Raw genomic sequence first — 19,516 nt, 5'->3', positions numbered from 1 at the left:
AAAGTCTTGCAAGAGTAGACAGAGACAGCTGGCAGCCTGAACAGTCACATAAAGTTGCTCAGCATTGTTGGTGCATTCAAATTGGCTACAGGCCTAGTGTATCTGACAGACCATTTTCAGAATTAGGAATTCTGAGAGACCATCTTACCCTGTATTGGCAGAGTTCAGAAGTCACTTTTCCTTGTGTCTTGCTTGTCCAGAAGGGCAGCATTTGTGCTGTCAGCAGTTGAGGCAAGGGCAATTCTTTGCCCAATAGGCCATTTTGTGCCAAGAAGACAAACGTCCAAGTGGAAATGTCTTAGAAGCCCAACATTCTCTCAGAATCAAATTGGTGCTGCCAGGAGCAATTGTGTCTCACATAAACAGAATTCTAAATTATTTAAATGCCATATTCTCTAGGACTATGAAGTGTTTGATGATTACTTGTCCATCTGACCTATGTATCTGTAAATCTAAATAACCTAACCAACATAACTATAGAAATGACAAGCATAGGTGACTATAAATCTATAAGTCTTATCTACCGAAATAACCTAAGGACTAGGGCTGCATGTAAACAAGGTAAACAGTCTATGAGCAAATGTACGGTAAAGGACAATGGCTTCAAAATTGTGACAATACACAAGATATTTATAACAGAGGTAGGAATGTATAGTGCAATATGCAATATGACAATAATCTTAAATATAGATCAATATACAGAATATCCTAAACAGAAGTAGAACATACATACAGTATAACAGATATAAATTTACATTTGCATCAATATACAGATATTTCAAATAAGAGTAGAAATATGTACATTATAGCAAATATAGTTCTGTATTTGTATCAATATACAAATTATCTCAAACAAGAATATAAAAATAGTTAACATTTGTATCAACATATAAGAATCCATAACAGTGAGAATTACGGTGCAAATTATCTAAGGCTGCTATTTTACAAAATTTGTTTACTAGTATATACAATAATATACCATAATATCTTATACCCATCCATTTCATTTATTCTTTTCCCTTTTTTTGAGTCACTTTTTCTTTTCTTAAGGAGAATACTGAGCCTAATATTTTCTTCCACCCCCAACCCTATAACCATCATCCATAACCCTGAGAAATATGAAACCTTAGGGAGAAGGGGCATTATTTTCTTAGAATTGTTTCTTACTGTTTAGGAGGTGATGGTATTTCTGTTGGGTACTGTAAGAAAGCTGAGATAGTTAAATCTCCCTTAGACTAACTGTAGATTCCTCAGCAAGTCTCAGAGTAATGGGTAAGATTGTCTGAAATTCTGGCAAGAAGTGTAGTATGATGATGATTACCATGGCATCATTCTTGATTGGGTAGAGTTGTTGTTGTTGGGGCCCCATCTTCCTTCTGGAGAATTCAGAGATTCCTATTGGAAAAACTTATTTTTTTTTAATCAAAATGGAAAGGTTGGATTTAAAAATGACGTGACATGTAAGAAAGGATTTCAAGAAATCAAGAGTAATCAGGGATAGAATTAGAATCTTGAAGACAATAGTCCCTTTTTATTGGTTTCCTTCTGTCCCATACCAGAGGGCTCTTCTGATATGGCACTGAAGAATCTCTCAATCTTTTCTTTTAGCTATATGCTTGTGTTTAGAGAAGGAGTGAATCAATTCCATCTCCAAAGGCAGCTTGGTTTATAGTTGAATTTGAACCACAACTTTTCTAGATTGATACAGATATAGATGTTAGACAGTGAGATTTTACCTTGTGTAGATTGGTACCAATAGATTCTTTCTTTCTGCTGTAAACATCTGGATATCCAAGGTCTTATGATTTCTGGAAGATGGGTATTTCTGTTATCCTGGAAAGACCAAAACAGAACCCTACCCCAACCTTTGATTGTTAAATTTTTCTTACAACTTGTAGAGATGTCACATTGGTGGATGAGCTGTTACTTCTCATCAAGGGCTTTCTCCTGTTCAAAGCAAATTTTTACTAATTTTGTTGGAATCCATAGCTTTTCTTCTCCTGCAGAAACAAAAGCAAAACCCCTTCTTCAACATAGGACATATCCAGATTTCCATTCTGAGGTCAACACATCTTTGAAATAAACTGGTTGGTTTAGCTCAGGAGTTTTGTCTGTCATCCAGTGTCTCTCCACAGCTGTTATTCCTTTCTCATCAGCATCGAGAAAATTCAAGGTTAATAAAGCAATCTACTTCTAGGAGTTATTGTTACCTGTTGCTGTTTATTTAGCATATCCTTTAAAGATCGATTGGATCTTTCTATGAATGCTTGGCCTGTGGGATTGTGTGGTATACCTGTAGCATGCTTTATATTGTAATAAGTAAAGAACTGCCTCATTTTATTGGAGACATATTCTGGGGCATTGTCAGTCTTAGTTTGTACAGATATTCCCATGATGGGCATAACTTCTAATAGGTGTGTAATCACAGAATCAGCCTTTTCAGAACTCATAGGAGTTGACCACTGAAATCCTCAATAGGTGTCAATGGTATAGTGTACACACTTTAATCTTCCAAATTCTGCAAAATGAAACACATCCATCTGCCAGATTTCATTTCTTTGTATACCTTTTGGATTGCTCCCTCCAGGTAATGGAGTTTGGTTATAGAAGGAACAAGTAGTACATTTTTTCACAATATCCATAGCTTGTTGCTAAGTGATGGAGAAATCCTTTTTCAAATCTTCGCTATTTACATGGTGTTTCTTATGAAATTCTGAGGCTTCTAGCATATTACCTATTAGTAACTGATCAATTTTATCATTACCTTGTGCTAGAGGTCCTGGCAGACCTATATGAGATCTGATATGTGATATCAGATATATATGATGTTTCCTTTTTCTGATGATTTCCTGCAATTGTATGAAGAATGAAGTTAATTCTGTATTATCAGGAATAAATTCAGCAGTTTCAATATGTAAAACAACTCTCTCTGCATATTGAGAGTCATTTACAATATTGAGGGGTTCTGTAAAGTCCAGTAGTACCATAAGATTGGCATACTGTTCTGCCTTTTGTACAGAGTTGTATGGACTTTGTGCCACTTTACTTAAGTCTATGATTTGTATACTGCTTTATTTGCATCAGTATAGAATGTGAGGACTCCAGAAATTGGCTTTTGTCATACAATGTGAGGAAGGACCCATTCAGGCTTCTTTATAAATTCTATTCTCCTACTTTTGGGATAATGGTGATTAATCTCTCCCAAAAAGTTACTGCAGGCTCTCTGCCAGTATTCATTATTTTTCCATAGTGATGAAATTTCCTCATTAGTTAAAGGTACTACAATTTCTGCTGGGTCCATTCCTGTCAACTAGCAAAGTCTTAATTTACCTTTTTGAATCAAATCAGAGCTCTTTTCTATAAAAGTCTTGAATTTCTTATTTGGTTTACTTGGTAGGAATATCCATTCCAATACAATGTATTCTCTCTGCATCAAAATACCTGTGGGGGAATGTCTCCAGGGGAATATGACAAGAATGCATTTAAGTTCTGGATCCACACGATCCACATGTGCTTCTCGAATTGTCTTTTCTGCTAGAGCCAATTCCTTCTCAGTTTTGGCTGATAATTCTCTTGGACTATTTAATTCTTTGTCCCCTTCTAGAGTATTAGGCAAATTTTATAGTCTATCTTTGGGTATTCCCATGATACCCAGTAAGCTGGAAATGCTTCCTAACAACTTTTGAAAATCGTTAAGAGTCTTCGATCAGTCTCTCCTTAGTTGTACCTTTTGGGTTCTAACTTTTTGTAGCTCTATCTTATATAAGTAAATAATAGAATCTCCAATTTGCAGTCCCCAGCAAGGCAAAACTATTTTTGCTTCTTTAAACATGCTTTCTAATGTGTCTAACTTTGGGTCAGCTAATAGGATATCATCCATACAGTGATAAATTATGGATTGTGGAAACTTTACATGGAGTATCTCCAATGGTTTTTTGCACAAAGTATTGGTACAAGGTAGGGCTGTTTAACATTCCCTGTGGGAGGACCTTCTATTGATACCTCTTGACTGGCTGGGAATTGTTATAATTAGGTACTGTGATGATAAATTTTTCTCTATCATTTTCTTATAAGGAAGGGTGTTAGTTATTATGGTGCTCTTACCTGTGAAGAACACATCCCGAACACGACAAGACCACAGAAGAGTTTTTATTAAAGAGGACAGAAATGTGACAGGCCTGTGTGAAACACATGTGGGTGAGGAGACGGGGGGGGGGGGGGGGGCTCATGCAAGATGGCACCGGCTTTATAAAGGTTGGGCTGCGCATGCGTACAGGAACTCATGTGGGTACTCCACGCATGTGCATAGGTTACATGGCTGCGCACACGCTTTACGCAACCACGTAAAGCCACAGAGTCCTGGTCCCGCAAGATGTCTGACCCAGAGATGGCTATTTAGAACTGGAAATAGTTAGGCGGTCTGCCGGGCAAGCCCAACCATGTGGACATGTAATTTTCTATCAAAAGGTATGGTAAAGAAACAGTCTTTTAAGTCAATAACTATTATAGGCCATTCTTTGGGTAGCAGAGAGGGCAAGGGCATCCCAGTCTGTAGGGAGCCCATCAGCTGAGTTACTTTATTAATAGTTCTCAGATCTGTCAGCATTCTCCAATTACCAGGCTTTTTTTTAAAATAACAAATACAGGAAAATTCCAAGGACTGGTAGATTCTTCAGTGTGTTGAGCATTTAACTGCTCTTGAACCAGCTGTTCTAAAGCTTGTAGCTTCTCTTTTGTCAAAGGCCATTGTCCAACCCAGACAGGTTTATTAGTTAGCCATTTTAAAGGTAAGGCAGTTGGTACTTTTGAGAGTTCAACAGCAGTTGTGCTGTTTGTGTACAACCTGAATGGTTGGTGACTGTTTTTTATAACATGTTATGGTATTATTCCTAGAAACATGCATTGGCCTGTATTCCTTTTCTGAGAGTGTAGGAATTTTAATCTGGTTATTCCACTATTGTAACAGATCTCAGCCCCAAAGATTTACTGCTACATTTGCTACATATGGCTTCAGCCTTCCTCTCTGTTCTTCTGGCCCTATGTATTCAACCCATCTCAAACTCTGTTTTATCTGAGATAGGGTTCCAATTCATAGAAGTTGGACATCTACCTTTAGAAGAGGCCAATTTGGATGCCATGACTTTGGTGTAATTAAAATCACATCCACACCTGTGTCTACCAGGCCCTCCAGAATCTGGCTATTAATTCAAATTCTAAGCTTTGTTCTTTGTTCATTTATGGAAGTCTACCAAAATATTTGTTTTATTGTGTTCTTTGGAAATTGTGATTCTTCTATCAGAGCTGTTTTATCATCCATTGCAGTATTGGTTTTTACATTATGCGTTGGTTTATTCAGTTGTCCTTTAGAGGAATTTCTCCCACGGTGGCTAGAAATGTTTGTACCATGTTTGATTTGGGGGCCAGCGTTTCCCACTAATAAAGTGTTGCCTTGTATATCTATTTTTGATCTGCACTCACTGGTCCAATGTTGGCCTTTGCCATATCTTCTACATAATTGAGGAGGTTGGGGTCTCCTGTTTAGGCTATTCCTAGAAGTATTATTTCTAGGAGTACCCCATGTATAGTTTTTACTTACATGACCTGATATACCACATTTAAAACATTTGGTACCACGGGGCCTTCTTTCACCTCTGGGTTTTGTCTCTCCCATCCCAGCCTTATTACTGTAGTTAAGAAAGTCAACACCATTAGTATACTGAATCCATTCCTCCAAAGGAGCTGATCTGACCTTTAATGGTGTAAGTATTCTTTTGCATTTTGCATTAGCATTGTCGAACGCCAAGAACTCAGTTAGTACTTTTCTTAATTCTTTATCTGACACAGCTTTTGTTATACCTGTGTTCAGGCTTTGTAAAAAAAAAAAAAATCAGGGAAGGGTTTGTGCGGTCCCTGGAATATCTTTGTGTATACCTCAGTTGGTTTTCCAGGTTCCAGAATTTTTTCCCAAGCATTTAGAGCTGCTGTATGGCATAGGGATATTGTATGATCATCATAACTGGCTTGTACATTTCTGTCAGTGAAACATTCCTCACCAAGTATTTGATCTTGGGAGATCTCAAACCTCTGAGTTTACCTTGTTTTTCTAAATTTCTTGCCTCTTCTCTCAACCAGCTTTTCCACTGTGACTGCTGGCTATATTCTAGAACAGCTGAAATTAACTGATGCCAGTCATCTGGAATGATTCTATGTGAGGTAGACCGTGAATTTAACATCTGTCTTATATATGTGGAGTGTATCCCATAAGTAACTACTGCTTCATATACATATATATATATATATATATATATATATATATATATATATATGTGTGTGTGTGTGTGTGTGTGTGTGTGTGTGTGTGTGTATGTATGTATATTTGGAGCAAGCCTGTTCGCCTTCTCCTCTTTTTTTTTTAAAGATTTATTTACTTATTATGTATACAGTGCTCTGTTTGCATGTATCCCTGCAAGCCAGAAGAGGGAGCCAGATCTCATTACAGATGGTTATGAGCCATCATATGGGTGCTGGGAATTGAACTCAGGACCTCTGGAAGAACAGCCAGTGTTCTTATCCTCTGAGCCATTTCTCCAGCCCTTCCTTTACATTTTTAAAGTCCCTTTTTGAAATTGGTTGTAATGTATATGTCATATATGGCTTGGGGTGTGTGTGTCATCTGCTGGTTTCTCATGGATGATAACAGTATAAGCCATTTTATGAGACCCATTTGGAGATGTTACAACCTGTATGGTCTTGCTCTTCTACTTATTAGGTCCCTTCTTGTGTTTACTGAGGGTTTGTTCCAGGCCTTGCAAATGAGCACCTAGGGCCTGTTCTAGGGAGTTATCCTCTCTTGCAAGGGATTCCAGATTTCTTATGGAACCATGGAAGTTTTTATGTTTTTCTGAAACACATGATTTCATGGACCTTATCTTATCAATTACTGATAATCTTTCTTCCTTATATAGTGTCTGAGTAGACACAACTTCACTCTGGATAGTTAATGCTCTAGCCATTAAATATTCATATTTATTATCAATAAAATCAATTTTGGGTACAAGCCTGTTTTGTAGCTGGAATGGCTACCCACTACAGGGAAGTGACTTGGTCTTAGCTTGTCGAGTGTGTGTATAGGCAGATGATAGTCAATGACATGACATCTTGTTGAGTAGTAAAATTTACAGTGTACATTGTTTTTCTTCAGACTTCCCTTTTGTATATTGAGTTACTAAACTTTAGTTTCCAATTGGTGGCCTGATAAATTCTGAGAATTTGATTTTACTTTTGGCTCTTTGTCTGTAGTGTGTTTGAAATATCCTTTGTGTTTGTTAGACAAATCATCATACTGTTGTTCAGAAGTCTTTGACAGTTGCTAGACACTTGTGTTACTAGTAGGTTTGGAAACGTAGATTTTGGTGACTACTAAGAATCTGAGTTAAGATTTTTATAAAGGTATAATTTAGAAGAGCTGGCATTTTAGTGACACTGTCTTTATGTTTCTCTTCTCTTCCTCCCTTCTGAGATAGGGATCTTTACAGGCAAACTTTGAGTTCCTGGGTCAAATGATCCTACATCCCAGATTCTCCAGTACCTGGAACTACAGCATGTAACATACCCAACTACTTTGAGTTCTTGTAAAAACATGCACCATCTAATTGTTCTATTTCCTTTGATGTTTACTGAATGGATATTAGAAAGTTGCTCTCTATTAGTGCAACTCAGCGAACATGACCAAAAAAGGGTAATAAGGAATGTAGGAGCCTGAGTGTGTGGAGTAGAGCAGTGGAATGTCATCTTCTAGGTAGGATATGGACTCATGAACTCATAGCATCAATGGTTATTTATATAATGCCTACATACAATCAAGGCAGTCAATTAATTTTAGCATGAAATCTGACAGATGAGGCTCAGTTCTCTGAGGAACTATTGTCAGTTGGTAGCTGCTAGAGAAGAGGATTAACTTTTCTTTCAGTATATGGCCACCAGTAGGTTGTTGGTGTACATTCAGGTAGCACTAATTGGACTTAGTTGGTAACAAAAACAAAAAGAAAAACAAAGGCTAGAGCACTGCCTCAGTGATTAAGGCCATTTTGCTCTTACAGAGGACAGAGGTTTGGTTCCCAGTACTCACATGGTAGTTGTCCAAAACTCCAGTTCCAGGGGATCTGATGCTCTCCTCTAATCTCTGTGGTAAATACACATAGTCAAAATATCCATACACATAAAATTAAAACAAATAAATCTTTAAAGGCAAAACAAAAATATGAAGAGAACATGAAGGTAGGGAGGACATGTGTTGGGAAGAGGGGTACAGAGGGAGTAGAATAGGTAGTTGGGGGTAAATGTGATCAATACATACTATATTTGTGGAATTATTATAGACTATATGAAAATATTAAATTATTCCTTTAAGATCATTACTGATTATTTCACATTTATTGCTTTATTAAATTTAGCTGAGTGTAAACTGCTTTTGAGATTTTAATCCTCCCTTGATGTAGTCACAGGTCAAGTGCAGTTCTCCATTTAACAGGTTTTGACAACTCGTTAGCCTAAGTGTATTGTGTGGATGAATTCTTTCATTATTGCTTGTATTGAACATTCAGAAAGACAACATGGGTTCAGAAAATGCTAAATGTTTCCCTGAATCATTTAGACTAAGTGACTACTATTACCATTTCTGTTTGTAATGTCTCCTATAATCTTAGGTGCACTTACTTATGTTAGTAAAACTCCTATTTGTACCTAGGAAATGCTAAGAAAAAGCAACATCTTGACTGTATTCTATTGTGCACATTATATAGTAGGTAACTGTGTGTTGTGTCACAGGTGTGTGGGTTCTCACAGATCCATGGAATAAAGACTCAAAGGCATCTTAAGAATGAATATAGCCTTTCATGGCTGCAGGGGGTTCCAGCCTTGAAGGACTGAAGCACTATCTCTTCACCTATGGCATTTTTATTTCTTTCCATTACAGTTTAGCCAATTAATTTCTCTACCTTCAAGGCACCCTAAAAAGAACTCCCAGAGACCAAATCACAAGTGCAAATTACTTGATTTATCAGGTACCATGGTTTTCTGGATTTCCTGAACCAAGTTTTGCATAGGCCTTTGATCCTTGGAGGACTCTCTGATCCTTGACTCTCAGACAAGATTCACATGGGGCTATAAGAGAAACAAAAGATGTGGTTAAACAAAGGAAGGATTGGAGCTAGGTGCTACTCTCTGGAACCAGGCCAAGAGCTCAACAGGAATGCACTACAATAGAAGAACTTTGTTATCACAGGTACTAAATAATCCATTCTAGAACAAGAAATTGAGGTGGACCTCTGCCTGTAGAAATGAGAGGAATGTTCCTACTTCACCATTTCCTGCCTAAATATGTCATTCCTTGCATTAGAACTTCTCTGTCATTGAATAAGCATATAGAGACTGCAGAATTACACCAACATCTTATCAGTTACCCATAGTGCTGTCAGTTTCACCCATTTTCTTTTGCATGCATATGGGATATTTTAGGACTCAGTGACCTTTGGGGATGTGGCTGTGAACTTCACCCAGGAAGAGTGGACTTTGCTGGATCCTTTTCAGAAGAACCTATACATTAATGTGATGCTGGAAACCTGCAGTAACCTTGCTTCTGTGGGTAAGAATTTTGACATTCCTTTACTTTGTCAATTAGACAAGTGTTCCTTCATTCTATTTGGAATGTGGAAAGGGAAGAATTATGTGACAGGCATGAGTACAATATCGGGGACTATGGGAGTCCAGCCCCTCGATAGTCCCCTCCCAGGGTCCAGGAAAAATCTACAACCCACTGATAATTAGTCTTTGATTAAAAGAAATGAATCTATGTACACAAAACTCCTTAGTTCATACACTTTATTACTCTGTGATAGTTTTCTCTCTACACAGCTTCTATTCTGCTCTCATGTCTAGCTCCTTTCTTGCCTGATTTCTCGCTATATTTAACTATTGTCCCCTCTAGTTTCTGTCTTCATTCCTTCATCTAGTTCTGTCTCCTCTAGGTTCTATATTAATTCCCTCATCTAGTTCTGTCCCTTCTAGGTTCTCATCCATCTAGTTCTTTTCCCTATCAGCTCCTCTCCCATCTCCTTCTCTCTCATCTGGCTCTTCCTCATCTTGTTCTTCCCCATCTGGCTCTTCCTCATCTTCCATCTCATTCCTCTAGTACTCTCTTCTAGCCCTTCAGTCTAGTTCTTCCCCATCTCAGTTTGTTCCTTTCAAGTTCTTACCCATCTAGTTCTTCCATTCTCTTTTCTCTTCTCTGTCCTCTGCCCTGGAAGTCCCGGTATAAAAAAGGGAGGGACTGAGCTAAATTGTGTAAAGCTATTACTTAATGTCCACCTGACCTAGGCGGTGTCCCCTTCTCGAATTTACCTTAAGTCAGGAGACTTGTATGTGGGCTGCTATCACTGTCAGTCCTTGAAAGTTGGGCACCGACCTGGGTAGTGTCTCCTTGTGGAATTTAAGTCAGGAGACTTGCACGTGGGCTATTATTGTTAGTCCTCAGAAGTTGGGCACCCACCTGGGTGGTACTTCCTGTAGTCCTTGAAAGTGGCCAAGGGAGAGAAAGCCTTTCCTGAGGCTGTTCTCCAAATTCCTGGAAAGTGTATGTCCAGAGAATGATCAGTCCACACTGTTAGCCCTTCTTAGGGAAAAGTCAGTTGGAAAAACTATGAAGGCACACATGATTTTCATAAAAGAATACAGCTGATGTATAACAAGCCAAGTAACAACAAAAACTCCTTGGGATTTGGCTTCCTCTGGAGGAATTCCCTGATCCCTCCAGGTAGTGACTTTGCCATAACCAACTGAGTTCTTATGATATATTCCTGTGGCCCACAGCAGTACAATGTGCATTAACCTAGAAACTTAGGGTTTGGTTTTTTGGGTTTTTTTTTTTTTTGTAGTTTCTAATAATTTATAAAAATTTTTCTGGGTCTGTATTTTAGGAATCAAATCAGAATACCAGACCGTTGAAGAGCAGTATAAACATCCTGGGAGAAATCTAAGGTAAATTACATGCATTAGTGGGAGAAGATACCTTTTGAGAGAATCTTAATATGTTATGAAAATTTATGAATAAAGTAAGCAGAGCAAACACAAAGTTAAATTATTCACCACTAGAATAATTGCACAAAGATATGTAATTCCATGTAAGAAAGCTGTTTAGATTTGAAAAACAATTCACTTGGAAACAGTACTGAGAAAAGTGCATGTATAACCTTTCCTGTTCTAATAATAACTTTAAGAGTCATATTGCAGAATCACTATTCCATTTAATACTAATTTAACTAATCCAGTTAAATAATGCAGAAGGCATGATCTTCCTGATTTAGGGAATAGTGGAAATATAAGACCTACTAATGACTAAATAGTCATTATTGAAGTAACCACTAGTAATGTGCCTGTCAGTGTTTACACAAGTCAAATGCTAGATTTGATCTGTGAGAGTAAAGAAGGTAATCCATTTAGAGAAACCTCCAAAATATCAAATATCAATAGAAGTCCAGAAATTTCTACTTGAGTGTAACTATGTGAATGTAATTTGTATGGGAAAATTTTCATGTATCATTCATCCTTTAATAGGAGCATCATATCTCACCCTGGATATACACATATGCTTGAGGAATATGGAAAGAAGCAGTATAACTCCAATTCTCTCACAACTATTCACATATACATGGGAGCCCACACTGTGAGTGGAACTTTTGAATATGAAGTATATTCAAAATCCTTTGGTTTTCCAAGTTCATGTGGAATATATCAGCAAATTCACAGTGGAGAACAGCCTCATAAGTACAATCAATATGAAACAGCCTTTATTTGTCCCAGTTCATTTTGCATTCATGGAGGAACTCACATCAAAGACAAACCTTCTGAATGTAAACCATGTGATACCACTCTAAGTTCTTTCAATTACCTGCCATTTCACAGTGGAACTCCTAATGGAGAAGAGCATTCTGATTGTACACAGTGTGGTAAAACATTCCAAGGTCACAATTCCCTTCAAAGACATGAAATAATTCATGCTGCAGAGAAACCATATGAATGTAAACAATGTGGTAAGTCATTCATTTATCCTTATTTACTTAAAATGCATGAAAGGTATCATACTGGAGAGAAACCTTATAAATGTAAGATTTGTGGTAAAGCATTTCGTTGTTCCTGTTTCCTGAAAAAACACAAAAGATCTCACACAGGAGAAAAACCCTTTAAATGTAAGCAATGTGCTAAGCCCTTTAGAAGTCTCAGTAATCTTAGAGTACATGAAAGAACGCATAGTGAAGAAAAATCCTATGAATGTAAACAGTGTGGTAAAGCTCTAAGAAGCCATAGTTCCCTTCAAAGACATAAAATAGCTCATGCTGGGAAGAAACCCTATGAATGTAAACAGTGTGGTAAGTCCTTCATTTATCCCTATTTACTTCAAACCCATGAAAGATCTCATACTGGAGAGAAACCCTACAAATGTAACATATGCAGTAAAACCTTTCGTTGTTCTTCTTTCCTGCAAAGACATGAAAGAACTCATACAGGGGAAAAATCCTACAAGTGTAAGCAATGTGGTAAAGCTTTCAGAGGTCATAGTTCCCTTCGATTACATACAAGGTCTCACAGTGAGGAGAAACCATATAAATGTAATATTTGTAATAAAGCCTTTCTATGCCCCTCTTTCCTCCGAAGACATGAAAGAACTCACACCAGGGAAAAGCCCTATGAATGCAAGCAGTACAGCAAAACCTTCAAAGGTCAGAGTTCTCTTCAGTTACATGAACGATCCCATACTGGAGAGAAACCCTATAAATGTAAGATCTGTAGTAAAGCCTTTCTATGTTCCTCTTTCCTTCAAAGACATGAAAGGACTCACTGTGAAACAAAACCCTATGCATGTAAACAGTGTGGTAAAGACTTTAAAGATCAAAATTCCTTCCAAAGGCACAAAATTTCTCATGTTGGGGAAAAATCTTATGAATGTAAACGGTGTGGTAAGTCCTTCATTTATCCATGTTTACTTCAAGTTCATGTAAGAACACACACTGGTGAAAAACCCTATGAATGTAAACAATGTGGTAAAGCATTCAGAAGCTTGAGTTACCTTCATATACATGAAGGAAATCACACTGAAGAAAAACCCTATGAATGTAAACAGTGCGGTAAAACTCTCAGTTGTTCTAGTGCCCTACAGTTACATAAAAGAATACACACTGGAGAAAAGCCCTATGTTTGTAAACAGTGTGGGAAAGCCTTCAGGGGTTTCAGTTACCTTCGAGTACATGAAAGGACTCACACCGAAGAAAAACCCTATGAATGTAAACAATGTGGGAAAACTCTCAGTTGCTCAAGTTCCCTTCAACTACATCAAAGAACCCATACTGGAGAAAAACCTTATGAGTGTAAGCAGTGCGGTAAAGCCTTCAGAGGTCTCAGTCGTCTTCGAGTACACGAAATAATTCACACTGGTGAAAAACCCCATGAATGTAAACTATGTGGTAAGGCTTTCAGATATCATAGTTTACTTCGAGTACATGAAAGAACCCACACTGGTGAAAAACCTTATGCTTGTAAACAATGTAGTAAAGCCTTCAAAAGTCTCAGTAATCTTCAAATACATGAAAAAACTCATAGTGGTTTCTATGAATGTAAACAATGTGGCAAAACCCTCAGTTCTTCCAATTCCCTTCAAGTACACAAAAGAGCACATACTGGAGAAAAATCTTATGTATGTAAACAATGTGGCAAAACCTTTAGACGTTTCAGTAATCTTCAGGTACATGAAAAAACTCATGCTGAAGGAAAACCCTATGAATGTAAACAATGTGGTAAGTCCTTCATTTATCAGTATTTACTTGAAAAACATGAGAAGTCTCATACTGCAGAAAAACCCTATAAGTGCATGATATGCAGTAAAGCCTTTATTTGCCCTTCTTTCCTTCAAAGACATGAAAGAATACATAGTGGAGAAAAACCCTATGAATGTGTACAATGTGGTAAAGCATTCAAAAGCCTCAGTTCCCTTCAATTACATGAAAGAGCCCATGCTAGAGAAAAGCATTATGACTGTACACAGTGTGGTAAAACCTTCAGATGTCACAGTCTCCTTCAGGCACATGAAAGAACCCATACTGGTGAAAAACCCTATGAATGTGAAGAATGTGGCAAAACCTTCAAAAGTGCTAGTTACCTTCGAATACATGAAAAAACTCATAGTGGTTTCTATGACTGTAAACAGTGTGGTAAAATTCTCAGTTGTTCAAGTTCTCTTCAATTACATGAAAGAACTCACACTGGAGAAAAACCCTATGAATGTAAACAGTGGGGTAAGGCCTTCAGAAGTCAAAGTTCCCTTCGAAGACATGAAAGAATTCATGCTGGAGAGAAACCCTATGAATGTAAACAGTGTGGTAAGTCCTTCATTTATCCATGCTACCTTCAAATGCATGAGCGGTCTCATACTGGAGAGAAACTCTATAAATGTAATATATGTAGTAAAGCTTTTCTTTATCCCTGTTTCCTTCAAGTGCATGAAAGAATTCACACTGGTGAAAAGCCTTACGAATGTAAACAGTGTGATAAAGCCTTCCGAAGTCATAGTTCCCTTCAAATGCATGAAAAAATTCACACAGGAGAAAAACCCTATGAATGTAAACAGTGTGGTAAAGCTTTGATTAGTCATAGTTCTCTTCAGAGGCATAAAATCGCTCATGCTGGAGGAAAACGCTATGAATGTACACAATGTAGTAAATCCTTCATTTATCCATATTTACTTCAAATTCATGAAAGATCTCACACTGGAGAGAAACCCTATGAATGCAAAGACTGTGGTAAAGCCTTTACATGTTACCGCTCCCTTCGAAAACATGGAAAAACACATATCTGAGGAAAAAACCTTATGTGTGCAAACAAACATTCAAGAATGTTTAGAATTTCTAGTTCTCTTCAAATATGTGGAAGTACTGGGAAAAGAGCTAATGAATATAAAACAAATGGTGAAGGTTTTAGGATTTGTTTGTTTGTTTGCTTGCTATGGAAAGCTTGGGAGGACCCACTGGAGAAAATTCCATGAATCTAAGAAATGTCTTAAGATCTTCAGTTCTATTTGAAGACATCAAAATATCTGGTGTTAAACCCCATGAATAAATGGAATATGATATTCATTTCTCAAACATTTACTCAAATACATAAGCTAATGTGCCATGAAGGTAGTCCTATAGAAACAGGGGCTGAAACTGCTGCAGGTTGGAAAGTAAAAAAAAAAAAGTAAAAGCTCATATGTAACCACACTAAAAATCATGTGATAACTCTAATTGTGAGAAGAATCCTCAAGTTTATGTATGTTGAAATACTGAAGCAAATCATGCTCAAAGTGTCATAGCATGAATAATCATAGTCATAGCTGTGTAATTTGTGAATGTCTAGTGTTTATCAGTGATTGGAGTTTGAAGAAGATCCCAGCAGCACCTGATAGTGCAGATCTGTACTGTTGGGTACTTTGGATTTGAATCAGAAGATAGTAAGTTCAAAAGGCCTGTCCAAACTACTTAGTGAGGCCAATCTCAATAAAAATTGGAAAAGAGATAGGTAAGTAGCTCAATTTTAGCACCAGTCTTCCAGTTTGATTCCCAGTCCCACCATCAAGAGAAGTGAGAAGGTCCCTAGGTGATGATTCTGTTTCTTTTGCAGGAAAACATTGAGATGAAGGTTTTCTAAGTGTAGACATGTACTTTTAGCAACAGACATAACTGGTGATATAGATTATTAGACAATTTCCTAATCATAGTGTATTCTTATAGTGTAGCCTACCATACACTTAAGCTATATGGTATGACTTCAAGACTCTCTAGTCTATGGAACATTGCTTTATTACATATTTTAGGCATGGTACCAGTAGATATGTATCAAACAAATGATTTGGCATAAAAATAAATGTTCTGCCAATGAAAAGTACTTACTGTGAGTAGAGTTTTTAGGACTAGATTTTGTTCTATCAGAGACTTTTAAGTGAATATAAAGTCATAGGACAAATTAATCTTCTGTAAACTTTATCAACTCTGTAGACTTAGTTTATAGTATATTAATGTTTTCTTAAAGAATAAGTTTGCTAACTTTTTAAACTGTATAATTTTAAAAATTATACACATAATTATAAAAAACTTGATTTTTATAATAACACTGCTTAAAATGTAACCATTTTATGATTATTTAAAACTTTATTCTATAATTTTTGCATTGTATTATTTTAATTGTTTGTGAAAAAAGTTATCATTTAGAGCACTGATGCAGGAGGTTGGTGTTTGTAGCTATCACTGATTACATACTGAGACTATATATATATATATATATATATATATATATATATATATATATATATATATATATCTTTGGGTAACAGTACCTATTAACCTGGAATAACCAGGTCATGACAGACTGTTATCTCGCACCTTCACATCTGCCATGGAAAGTTTTCAGGAACAGTAAAATATGTACACCTGGCGACAGTTCTTTCTTCAGCAGTCCTTTGTGAGGGACCTGTTGAAGTTCTTGAGAAAGGCTCACTTTTCTGAAATAAATACATGATAGTGTCCTTGAATGGTGTTTGTCACTGTTGATTTGTTATAAGCAGGTAAAACACCATGAACATTTCTATGTTAATGGAAATCTTTTGGTATTGAGTTAAAGCTTTCAAATGTATGAAGGATCTATTGAGGTGTATAATTGTTTCTGCTGATCCCTTTACTGAATTTTTCTGGGCTCTTAATTTCCTTCTATGGTTTCTTTAAGACTGGAGACTTTTGAAATAGAACTAGCTGCTTTATCAGCTTGCCATAAGCCCAGTGGGGCTGGGACTGTGTGTTTTGAGTTGGACATGAAATTGTCCTCAAACATTCTTGTGATTGGACACAGATTTTTAGTCTGTGGCTCATGATTCCTTACTAGGTTGCAATAACTGAGATTTAAAAAACAACAGGTAACATTTAAAATCTTGAAGACAGTGATTAGAAGTTCAGACTTATATGTGCATTGATTCTCATATGTCTCTGGCAACATTTACCCATGTTACATCATGTGATTTAACTGTACCTCCACTTTGTTCTGTTCATGCAACATAAATATTGCATGTGATGTCATGCCACACAATGCCAAGTAAACAGCTCCCTGAAGCACCTCAGCTCATACACAAGACTTGCTGAATGTTGCAAATTGAAATGCTTTTACTAAATACCCAGAGTTTTCTGCTCTTATGGAAATACTAATTTAATTGTGGAAAACAGACTTTTCTATTTTCCTAGTGTCACTCATCAACATGTAAGTACCAAATTAATCTATCTTTATATTGTATATAGTGTCATTTTAAAAATTGCTTGAGTTACTGACTTGTATTTTATTTAAAAAATTCATTGAGTTATTATTGGGTTGCAATAAAGAAAAATATTTTAACAACTTATGAAATGGTTCTAACTGTATTTCTGCCTTTTTCTACTGATTTACATGATGTTCTCCATATTTGACAACTATAAAACCAAAGTATCAATTAACTCTGAAAAACATTCTCTGTATGCTGCATTATCAAATATTCAGTTAATATTTAATCTAAATAAATATGCCCATTTCGTCAATATACAGATTTACTTTAGTGTTAATAAATGATAAAATATTATATTCACCAAATTGTTTTTAAGTATACTTATTTTCATTACTAACAGTAAGTGCATCATTTGAACATGCACTTCATGTAACTATATACTTAGGATTGCACTATAATTTCTTACATGAAAGGAGTCACAAATAAAAAACTAAATTAATCTAGCTTATGGCACTGTTTTAGGGACTTTACAAACCTTTGGCAGGTATGGTCTAACTAAAGTTAAGTAGGTCCATGAAAATCAGGTTTTCAGAATTACAACCATGACCCAGTTCTTAGCTATCTTTCTCTGTCGTTGTACGATTAAGGTGAGAAGATACAGGCACATAGTCTGGCTACCATGGAGACATTGTCACATTGTTTTCATTCCAAGATAGGCTGTATCACTTTAAACCACATCAATAAATATTTCCATAAATCCAATAGTGTATTATTTTTGACAGGAGAGAGGGAGAATATGAACACACCAGGAACTGATTGGTGCATTGTAGAGATCTCCCACATAAAATTTTCTTTCTGCATTGTTTATTTCTAGAGATTTTCATTTAGTTTAAGTTTCCTCTAGGTTTTTGGACCAGAGCAATGGAAAGGTTAGGTTTAGATTTTGGTTGCATTAGGGTTAGGAATTAAGGAATTATAGGGTTGTCTTAAGGTAGTGTTAATAGGTAGTTAATGTGATAGTTAGTCTCCATTATAATCTTTATGACATTTAGAATAGCTATGGGAACAAATCCCTCTGGGCATGTGTGCAAGGGATTCTGGGTTTAGACTGGGTTAACTGAAGTAGGAGTATCCACCCTAAAAGAAAATTACCTTTTGAAAATGATGATATCGGAATCAGTGACTGACACCTGAAATGACTTTAGGAGGTCTTGCCCTAACTTTTCAGTACTCCTCATCCTCTGTTACTTGATTTTAATTAATTTTTAAAAATTAATTTTAAATTAATTACTTATTTAGTAGGACAGTGTCTCACTATGGAGCTCAGGCTTTCCTCATACCCATAGTGGTCTTTCTACTTCTACATCCTGAGTGCTGGATTGCCAGCTTGCTTTACCACAATCCAGCTTAAATGGTGCCTTCTTACCTAATTAGTAAGGCATTAGGATAGTCAGACAGAAAGAGCAATTGTGTTAGAGGAAGAGGGAGAGAACTGCAGCTTTATGTTGCTTTCTTTTCTTTATACAGTTCTTTTCAGGGACCTCCACTCAAGTGAAGCTGGGATTCTTGACTGCATTGTCATAAAGAACTCTATCAATACAGAGCAAACCTAGGGCTTTTTATTTGTGTGTGTGTGTGTGTGTGTGTGTGTGTGTGTGTGTGTGTGTGTGTGTGTGTTTCACTGAGTTTGAGGCAGGGTCTCTTGTTTGCCATTCCATACGTATAATTATCTAAGGATGTCTCTACCTCCTATCTTGTCATAGGTACACTGGGATTACAAACATGCACAGTTGTATTTGGCTTTACCTGTGTTCTGGGCATGTGAACTCGGGTCCTCAGTTGCAGGGCAAGCACTTTTACCCACTATAAGCCATCTTTTCAGCCCTGGAGTTTATTAAGAAATTTATTAAGGTCAATCCACATGAGTCTACTAAATGGGTAACAGAATTTATTAAGGTATAAATTGAGGAAGTAAGCTCACAATTACAGAATGGAGTAGACAGCAGAAGTCGTCCTCTGATATGACTGGGAGGGAATCCACCTCACAGGCAGGAACAGGGAGAAGGAGCATGTGACCCTTCTCCAACTCCTTACTTATAAGAGGTCACTACAAGGCTGTAGCAAGAATCTTAACAGGTCTTATTAATAAGAACAAACCTGTGGCCAGTTATTGGGGTGACTGCTGGAAGA

At 36.8% G+C, this 19,516-nt stretch overlaps 1 protein-coding gene across 5 annotated transcripts in view; it reads left to right on the top strand.

The window, feature by feature from the left end:
* Znf91 (zinc finger protein 91) overlaps positions 1 to 16,383 on the top strand; it is an 84,679-nt gene extending 68,296 nt beyond the window's left edge. For 4 of the 5 annotated variants that reach the window (XM_036181209.1, XM_036181200.1, XM_036181219.1 and 1 more), the window contains 3 exons: positions 9,517 to 9,643; positions 10,974 to 11,034; positions 11,611 to 16,383. In XM_036181209.1, coding sequence (XP_036037102.1) covers positions 9,610 to 9,643; positions 10,974 to 11,034; positions 11,611 to 14,902 — 3,387 coding nt within the window. In that variant the 5' untranslated portion in view covers positions 9,517 to 9,609 and the 3' untranslated portion in view covers positions 14,903 to 16,383. Of the gene's footprint in view, positions 1 to 9,516; positions 9,644 to 10,973; positions 11,035 to 11,610 lie in introns of those variants that run through there. The other variant, XM_036181228.1, reaches the window with a different exon arrangement.
* The last annotated feature ends 3,133 nt before the right edge of the window (positions 16,384 to 19,516 follow it).

This window comes from Onychomys torridus, chromosome 1 (genome assembly GCF_903995425.1).
Source record: "Onychomys torridus chromosome 1, mOncTor1.1, whole genome shotgun sequence".
Lineage (NCBI taxonomy): Eukaryota > Metazoa > Chordata > Mammalia > Rodentia > Cricetidae > Onychomys > Onychomys torridus.
The sequence above is the reverse complement of the archived record's forward strand: the minus strand, read 5'-3'. Positions and strand labels throughout refer to the sequence as shown.